General features: G+C 45.2%; 1 protein-coding gene across 1 annotated transcript; it reads right to left on the bottom strand.

Annotated features, from left to right (window-relative positions):
• Nucleotides 1–1634: 1634 nt before the first annotated feature.
• On the bottom strand, nucleotides 1635–3384 carry LOC123088058 (tryptamine hydroxycinnamoyltransferase 2). The gene is made up of 2 exons (XM_044510209.1): nucleotides 2803–3384; nucleotides 1635–2653 (listed from the first exon to the last, which is right to left on the bottom strand). Exons 1-2 carry the CDS (start codon nucleotides 3172–3174, stop codon nucleotides 1709–1711), a joined length of 1317 nt encoding a protein of 438 aa, XP_044366144.1. The 5' UTR covers nucleotides 3175–3384; the 3' UTR covers nucleotides 1635–1708.
• Nucleotides 3385–9922: the final 6538 nt, after the last annotated feature.

Raw genomic sequence — 9922 nt, 5'->3', positions numbered from 1 at the left:
GCGTGGTTCTTGGCCGAGCGCGGCCTCATCCTGAACCAGATACCGGCGTCGCCGACGCCGCCGCCCAGCCCGGTGGCTGATGACGATGTCTCGGCCTCCGCGACGCCCAGCCCCACCGACGATGCCTCCGCCGCGCCCAGCAGCACAGAAGACACGCCGAACAGCCCGGAAGCCGCGTCGATTCCTCCCAGCCCGCGTACACCGACGACTACGCCGCCGGAGGTTGAACTCGATGCTTGATGTACTGCTTCCACACCCTTCCTTTTTTGTGCGTCAAACTATTGCATGTCCTTTTATTTTGATCGCCGAACTGTGAACCGAGTCAGCGAACTATTGCGATGATCGCCGGTTTGTTGTTTTTTTAAGCGGGAATAATGGATTTCAAATATGGAGCGTCTTGGGGGCGACGCCTGGACGCGTGGCTGGGGAGGAACGAACCCAGGAGCCGATCTAGCGCCGGCTCGCCCCCAGACCGGTCTTTTTCGACGCCCCGGGAGGCCGAATGACTGGAGATGCTCTAAGAGAACGCCCCGCCGGACTGAGAGACGAAGACATCGTCAGGAGCTGGCGGCGGCTGCTGCAGTGAGCTGTGCTGTTAGCACGAACGCCGTCTGGAATGCAATGGTATGGATTGCTGCTGCGCACGTGCGCTGGGATGACGAGGACCAGCGGCTCCGGGCGCACGTACTCCATCTTATCTGTCAGCACAATGCGAGCGTTGGCATCGAACATGGAGACCTTGATCAACATGTACGTGGACGTTTTTGGCTGAGATGGCTGGCATGCAACGTCCCACATAGGCCAAACCACTCTGAAAACCACTTACATAGGCCTAGGGGGTGATTTGTCTGATTTTTGAAAGTTGAGGGGACTAAGTAAGCCATTTTTTTATTTCAGAGGGTGATGTGGCCTAAATCTGAAAGTTTAGGGGTTATATACATTTAACTCGGTTTGATTGAAGGTTAGGACTTAGGAGTGAGGCAGGGCCCATCCCATGAAAATCAAGGAGGGTGGAGATTAATTAGGTATGAGATTCCCGTATTGCTCCGTGCGTATAGGATTATTGGTGTTGTTATTACCGCCGATTGCGAGGTGACTTCGTCTATCATAGAACTTTAATCGTCTTGCAGTGTTTCATTTATGTCTGTGTGTGGTGGCGGTGGTGTGCGTCCATATTCCGTGGTTGTAGAAGTTCAATTACAGCAATGCTACACACACGGGCTAATGACTACTGAATCAACAGACTCTTATTATCTGGCATGGTTTAATTGAAGATTAAGAGGGAAACGGGTCCACACCCATGAAAATGGGTGGGGGGGGGGGGGGGGGAGGTTAATTAGTGTGAACATTCCTGTAATCCGCCCGTAATTGTCCGTGTGTCTAGGATTTTCGCTACGAGATTATGAGTAGAGCTTTGCTACAACTACGGATGTTTTACATGACTTTTACAGGCAAGGCTGAGGTGGGTTGTTTTAATTGGTGATTAGATGAGGCGGGCCCCACCTTGAAAATTAGGGGGAGAGATTAGTGAGGGGAGAAGGGTTGATGCGTAACTTCCTGTAAACCCAATCTGTACGTCTAGCATTTTTGTTATGAGTACTATATTTGTTTTGGAAAAGGAGACGTACTATACATTTTTGTAGTGTTACTCGTCTACGTATCTATACGTGTATTACTCGAAAAAACAATCTATACGTGTATTGCATGGTTAGTCCATGGAGTAGCATATCTGCTTGAAGGCCTGGACGTGTTGGTCATCGAGCGCCATGAAGAGGTCGACACCGCCCTTGGGGTCGCAGGACGGCACGAAGATCATTATTCCTTCGATGGGCAGGTCCGGCGGTAGGAACGCGCAGGGCGGCCCGCACCCAAAGTCGAGGTCGTGGAAGCGGAACCCGAGCCAGCTGTCAACCTCCAGGTCAGGGCAAAACATTGTCCCTGGCGTCGCTGCCGTCGACGCTAGCTCCTCGCCGCCGTCTTCAATAACGCCGCGCTCCGCCTCCCCGAAGTCGATGAACGACTGGACGTACTCGTCGTCGACGAGCGCGACGCCGTCCCGGATGGCAGCGACCACCGTTGGGTAGCTGCTGGACAGGAGGTCCCGAACCTGCATCCTCGGGAACGCCCAGAGCACCATGTTCCCGAAGAAGTCCATGGGCACGGGAGGCTTTGCGCGGCCGCGGCAGTTGACGGCGACCCTCACCTGCGTGAAATCATCCGGCGCCAGATCCCGCGCCGCCGTGATCTTCTTCCACGCGTGGGCAAGGAGGCACTGGAACGTGCTGCAGCGCGTGCCCACACGGGCCTTGAGGTCAGCGATGAACTCATCGGGGAAGTGCACGGCCAGGTTCTTGATCCTGTCCATGGGGAGGACACCATAGGAGTGGCTCAGGCTGCGCTCACCCTTGAACTCGATATTCCGGTGATCATACGCCGGCGCAGGTGGGCTTCGGGTGACAACGGTGGCCGAGCGATCGACGAACGGCGACGTGAGGACTGCCAAGTCGGTGCGGACGGCGCTGGCCCACGCGGTGTAGAAGACGCTCATGGACTGACCGTCAGCGACCTGGTGATGGCAGGCGGTGCCGATCACCAGACCGCCGCACGCGTACCTTGTCAGCTGCGCCTGGAAGATGGGTTCATTCGCACGTTCCTGCAACCGAACAGTGTCAAAAATCATCAGCATGTTTTCAACCCTAGAGTACTGATATGCTTTATGTTAAGTGTAGAAATCTTATCCTTCGCCAAAAAAAAGTGTAGAAATCTTATTCGGACGTGTAAAAATACTCTGCATCTCATCACCTTTTCGGCCTTCGGGTAGAGGTCGTTGATGTGCGCGGACACGTCGTGCGCAAGCGCGTCCGCAAGGTCCGCATCTACGGTGGCCTCAAGAACAAGCACCCCGGCGTCGTTCAGGTGGAAGCACTTCCGGCCGTGGTCGTCGGCAGCAAACCTCCCGGCGAGGTGCGGGAACCTGGCGACGGCGGCGACGAGGCCGGCCTTGAGCGCGTCGTTGGTGGGCGCCGGCGCGTTCCATGCGAAGACGGCTGGGATGTACCCGTCGGTGGAGGCGCGGTCGAAGACGGTGAGAGGGACCTTCTTCCCGCCGCCGCAGGCTGCCTCCTGAGAAGGCTGAAGCACCGTGCTCTGCGTGATCTCCACCATCACTGCCATTGCTGGAACACGCAAGCTAACTAATGATAGTGTGTGTTTGTATTGTGTTGTGTTGGTTAGCGTAGGTTAGTATGTGCATGTATATATAGCGATTTTTCCTGGCCAGCCGGCCAAGCCGAATACCCTCGAAGGAACAATAGGTTGGCTGATTTAGTCAAAAATTGGGTTGGTAACGTTGACGCCGAGCACCAACCCCCGCCAAGTGGGCATGCGTGTGGCTACTCGGTTCTCAAACGGCGCAGAGATTTGTAATAAGCGGGCAACCTGTCCTCCTGGCATGCCAAGTGAATGGTGTCCGTACGTACGAACATTCCTTCTTGAATTGTCGGCCTTCCGAAAACAGTCTCCTCGTCAATACAACGTATATCAGTCTACCACATGTTTCATTATCTAGTTGTGGATGAGCTAGCTTAATATTGAAGTTGCGCGTAGATGTTCAACCGCGTAATCTTTCGTGTTTGTCGCCTCCGAGTTTTTCGGGGAATATATACGGAATTAGTGGAGCTACCTTTACGGTGTATAATTCATTTTTGTGTTGTAGTCTGAGTACAAGAGTGATGATATCATGATGTGTTTGATGCATCACGGACACAATTACACAAAGCACAAGATTAAGCGTCTCTAGTGTATGGTTGGTTAGTCAGCAGTGTAATATCTTGGTAGGTAAGATCATATCAACCTTGGTGTGCCCAGGTGCATGATCAGGCGGGTAGTTTTAGTATGGACTAGTGGCTGGGGCGTCACCCTGTGACGCCGTTTGAGAGTAAGTTGTGCGTACGTTTTCATTTAAAAAAATACATTGAGTCCTCGCCTCCATCTAAAAAAGCATTTAAAAAAATCGTCACATTCATCTAGAAAAAGAAGTAAAAAAGAAAAGAAAAAAAGTCACCAACGCAGCCTACCAGCGAGCGCCACTTTGTATGGCCCTCCACTTAAAAAAATGTATGGGATCATCATCATCGTCTAAAAAGAAAAAAAAACATTAAAAAAATCCTCACCTCCATCTAAAAATAATAACCCAAAAGTTTTTTCACCACCGTCAACCAGCTTGCGACACGTGGCATAACTGGTTGGCCGCCCTTCATGCGACGCTTAATGGGTTTAATGAGATCGACCGAAGCTGGTCTCATGGTTGCACGGCTACGTGCAAAGGTAAAGGAAAGCGATGCGCACCTAACTCTATCCAGTGAGACGATCTTCCTGAATCGATTCCACGCGTAGCATGTTTTGTTTACTCACAAGTGCGCGTAAGTACGTCTGTGACGCGAGCGCCTGAAGATGAGATGGGCCGGTGTGAACCACTTCCCTACGTGTACATTGTAAGCTGTTTTAAGATGTTGTGCGTTTTTTGTTGGTCTATACCACCTCTGTTTCATAATGTAATTTAAAAAGGCAAATTTTACAAACATTGATTGACATTTTTATAGAGAAAATAATTATGAAAATTGTCTACATTTAATATCAAATGCATATGATTAGATACATCATGAGACATAAAAACAATATGGATGCACTACATTCTCGAAAGGAGTACAGGCCCCTACACATACTCCCACGCACCCTCATACATTGATGCGAGCGACTCCCCCAATTCAACATGAGGGTTGTCCTTAATTACCTCACGCCTATCTCAGACTCACATCATCTCTATCTATATAGTGCTCTCTCCTGTTCTTTTTACTCCACATATAAGATTTTTTTTAAGTCAATTTTGTAAAGTTTGACCAACTATATAGAAGGAAATACCAACATTCACAATACGAAATCAATATCATAAAATGAAAATCGTCAATTCAATCTTCATATTGTATTACTTTAATATTATAGATATTGATATTTTTTTAATATAAATATGGTCAAACTTTATGAAGTTTGATTTCAAACAAATCTTATATACGGAGTAAAAAAGACCGGAGAGAGTACTTGGGCAAAAAGAAACGTTCTCGAGCAAGTGCAACGTCCTTTAAATTTAATTATTTGCCTCTAATGGCGTCGGTCGTCTGCATTAATTTCCTTTCAGCACACGTCTCGTTAAGTGGAAGAGAAGGCATCATATCATCACATTCGGATCCTTGGATACAGCTAATATGGAAATTCTGGCCAAAACATGCAAAAGCAAACGCAGGATGCGACAAGCCCCGCGACTTGGATGACAAACACCAACTTGCTAGCCATGGCTTAGGTAGTGCGCACACGTGTTGATGGTTGGATAGATGGGCGCGTGAAGACTAAGCGAGAGGGACTAGAATTATGAAGCTTTTGGACTGGCTGGTCACTTGCTAGTGGCAGTAACATCTCGCGCTTACTATTAACCTTGTGATCAAGCTAGTGTTATGGTAACAACCCACTCATACAAAGTCATAGTCGACGACGTACTAGGTAGGCAGTTGTAAGATGTGGTTACTAATAACTAACTAAATTAGCTAAGTTTGTGCCTGACTCTGTCAATGGTATCAACGGTATATGCATTATGCATGCATGTTTAGTCCAAGCAAAGAAAATAAGAAGAAAATTTCAGTTCGTGGAATCGTGGGACATCATTCTCCCACTCAGAGCATGCATCACGCTGGGAGACCCCATGTCGATCTTACTCCCTCCCTTTGAATTTTTTATTTTAAGGCGAGCACATATTTAAGAACTTTTTGATCATGAAGTTAACAAAATGCTAGTTATATGCCACACAAAGCATATAACCGGATTCACATTCAAAAGAAGTTTCCAGTGTTATAATTTTGGCATATAACTAACATTTTTTTGATCAAATTAATCGGTGAAGGTTATTGTTATAATGTATGTGTGAATGTATGCTTTATAAACCGAGACGGAGGGAGTACGAATCAAAACACAACAAATGATCTTGTGTAATATAGGTGGCATGTACCTTGGAAAGCGGGGAACAACTGATGTCCACTTCCGGCGGGGGTCATCGGGGCTTAGGGGGATGTGATGTTGGATCCTCTTGCCCGCCCGTGGGGACATCAACAAATAAGATAACAACTCTTTATCCTCTCCGACTGTGTCGATGCCTACCTCATAGGCATAGCACTGATGATGTCACAATGAGTCTGTGATACCCTTTGTTGCGGCAACTTGGCCAAAGTTTATACACCTTAAATCATCAATAACTTAAGAAGTTTATATGTATATTTCTTGATACTTTATACAATATTTCATGATTGTTTTACTAACCAACTAAATTGCTAGAGGGGAGATTTAGGGTAATGCCCTAGCCAAACCCACTGGTTCATCCATCGGTTCCTGGCCATTGTGTCTGGCTACCACCAAGGATCTAGAACAACCCATAGACCAAAAATAGTCTTTCCTGCGCACTTGGTCAGTTCCTTTCGTATGAGCTCCCAAAAAGAAGATGCACCTTGTTGACATGAGTAGTCTATCATTTCTATTAAACCAGGATGTCATATACGTCATTTTCAAAGGAACCGACGTCCTTGCCGACTGAGAAGGAACGCTCCCTCTTGACGCACATCTGTGCGTCCAGTGCGGCACAGGTGTCATATCTTGTGCCATGAGAGGCCACACGTGCCATCCGCCACTTGCCCGCGCGTGCGCCTGGCCAGCACACGCCCATGTAACCGCGAGGTTCGACTCTAATACCAATTGTAACACCCGGGCCAAACCACCTGTTAACCCACCTGTTCCTGGCTGTAGTGCCTAGCTACCACTTAGGATCTAGACCGGCCCTACAGACCAACACTAGTCTTTCATGCACATTTTTTCTTACTCATGCTCACCACAGATCAACTTCCTGGTCGGTCACCCATCCACATAGTGCTCCAAGCCAAGCGCGCTTAACTTTGAGGTTCCTTTTGTATGGGCTCTCCGAAAAGAAGGTGCACATTGTTGATATGAGTAGTATATCGTTCCTATTAAGGCAAGATTTCACATTTATATGTTTTTCTGTCGGTGCTTTTACTAAAAGAAATGTAACAAAGCCAATCCCAACTCTAGAAGATGAAGGCCGCCGAAAGTAGCTAGCTGAGGAAGCTTGGAGAGGCCCCCTTGCGCATACCATTGACCATGTGGGCCCACCACGTGGGCACCTCCTGGTATCTGCTTTGGCCACCAACTCTATATACTGAACCTAAACCCTAAACTCTCTGTCGAACAACTTTATGCCGCCGCCGGAGGAAGTTATTCAGGCTCCGAAGTAGAGTAAAAACAACTTTTGTGCAATTTCAAGTTATGTAAACATTATTTCAATGCAATTTCAATCCTTTAAACGTGACTTGCGTGCTATTTTAATTTTTGCAAACATGAGTTTAGTGCATTTTTTGGTAAACATTATTTCACTGCAATTTCGAATACTACAGTTCAACTTTAAGATCCATTTCAGTGAAATTTGAAACACTAAGTTTAGAAAGCTTTGAGAGTCATTTTAGTGAAATTTTACATTTCATTCTCAAATTTACTAGGTTTGAGTGCAATCTCAAATTCCAAATACAATTCACAGTTTGTTTGAGTGCTTCAGTAAACAATCCCAATACACTTTGTTTCAGTGTAGTTTCACAACCATTCAAGCGCATTTCAATATTTTGGAACAGAGGGAGTAGGACCAATGTTTGCTCTCATGGTCTCCTATGAACATCGATTGTTGGTGAAATATCTAATTTTGCTGCTTATGCATTTGCTCCTGCGATTCTTGTCAGTCCTCTTGGAGCACTCAATATAAATCATCAGGTACAGTCATAGGATTTCCATAGAGGACTCTTAATAATATGCTTTAGTTTGTTGCTTATTAAACTCAAATAGCAGTCCATTCTAAATGTTTGCCGTGCTGCACTTGCTCATTCCATTCTACAGAAGAAATTGCACACCTTTGGTAAATTGGTTGTGTTTGTGTAGTCATCTCCCAAATACTATCTTAGTTACTTACTCAGCAATTGCTTTGTTAAGACACTAGTTACAAGTTGATAGCTTTGTACTCTTACATTATTAATTGTTCGTTATATATCCATTGATTGTTAATAGTAGTTAGAATTCTCTCTTGCTAGTTTAATTAGTGAAATTTTGCAACATGAGTACATATTCATTTCATAACTAGGATTCCATAAATTTGTTGGAAGTAGACATTGGATTCAAAATACAAAGCAAAAGGGAGAGTGAGCTTTGCCACCGGTTGTGCTCGTCAGGGATGATAGTTGTGTCGGGCGATGGGGTGATGTCATAGGTATTGTGGACCAATTGATTGCACATTACCATGAGTAAAAAATTGTCTCCAGTCTTTCTCGCTCAAACGTACTATGAATGGTTTACAATCATCTCTCTAGTCACTCTCACTTAGTCTTATGTGCTCATCCATCCACCACCATGTGTACCCACTCGCAATTTGCTTGGACTTTCGTTGACTAATTGGCTTCTTCTTTGAATTGTTGACCATGGCAATTTGCTTGGACCGAGTTGGACTTTTCTTGACCATCTTAGACCTCGTTAACTAACTTGAATTGTAAAATTCTAGAATGTGAAACCAATTATATGTTTTGCAACATATAACTAATTAATATTTTGTCAAAGAAATGGTTAAAATATGTGCGCCTTATAAATGCGAACAAAAGAAGTAGTAGGACTTACGTGGGGGCTCCACGAATGATCCATGGTTTTACTACCGTGAATTGTCTCTATTGCATGGAGTGATTTTTCTACTCTTTTTTCTTGGACTAAACATGCACGGAGTGAAAAATATTTGCGGCCTTATAACTCCAGACCGCATGGGGGAGGATGCGAGCATTTCATTTTCAATTATATTAGCGTTTCTTTTCTTATTATCTGCAAATGAATATTTTAATGGAAATGAAATTCATTTTTTACATCAAAATGAAATTAATACTGAAAGAGAAGAGCTAACAATTGGGAACGCAAATTTGTGTTTTGATATGTCTCATTATTCTATTTTTTCTGAAGAAATGGCCTTTATTATTATTATTATTATTATTATTATCGGTTAATAAATATTAACCAAATTGGGCGCGCGGGGGGGGGGGGGGGGGGTGGTGGTGGTTAAAATTTACGTGGTGATCCCAGGCGTGACACATGCGTAGTAATTATGTCTAGATTCCATGGAGTGACTTTTCTCTACAAGCATGCATGCATACCAATGATGCCATGCCATCGACCTAGTCAGACCACACTTAACTAATTTCGTTTAGTTACCACTTCTTGCAGCGGTCTGCCTAGTCCTGGAGTACGACTTTATATGAGTTGGTTGTTAACACTAGCTCTACAATCAGGTTATTTTTTTTCGATAAAGGACATTTCATTGAATTGATATATCAAGGTGATACAATCGCATCGAAAGAATGCCCGGCTCTGCATAACTCGATGCACATAGCGAAAAAGTCCAATCGACCCAAAAAATAAAATCGTTTTACAACTTAAAAAGATAAATTAGTCCAGCCTATAATGTGGCAGATCCTATCCGGAGATCACTGATGAACCACAAGTATAGGGGATCTATCATAGTCCTTTTTATAAGTAAGAGTGTCGAACCCAACGAGAAGCAGAAGGAAATGATAAGCGGTTTTCAGTAAGGTATTCTCCGCAAGCACTGAAATTGTAGGTAACAGATAATTTTGTCATAAGATAATTTGTAATGGGTAACAAGCAATGAAAGTAAATAAAGTGCAGCAAGGTGGCCCAATCCTTTTTGTAGCAAAGGACAAGCCTGAACAATTTTTTATAATGAGAAAAGCGCTCCCGAGGACACATGGGAATTATCGTCAAGCTAGTTTTC

The sequence above is a fragment of the Triticum aestivum genome, chromosome 1B (assembly GCF_018294505.1).
Source record: "Triticum aestivum cultivar Chinese Spring chromosome 1B, IWGSC CS RefSeq v2.1, whole genome shotgun sequence".
Lineage (NCBI taxonomy): Eukaryota > Viridiplantae > Streptophyta > Magnoliopsida > Poales > Poaceae > Triticum > Triticum aestivum.
Note: the sequence above shows the minus strand (reverse complement) of the source record. Positions and strands in the feature narration are given on the sequence as shown.

Bases quoted from the DNA above. Each gene is read 5' to 3' on its own strand.
- LOC123088058 (XM_044510209.1), bottom strand. From the start codon at position 3,174: ATGGCAGTGATGGTGGAGATCACGCAGAGCACGGTGCTTCAGCCTTCT. The intron at 2,654-2,802 runs GTGATGAGATGC...GTTCGGTTGCAG, and splicing joins TCTACCCGAAGGCCGAAAAG to GAACGTGCGAATGAACCCAT.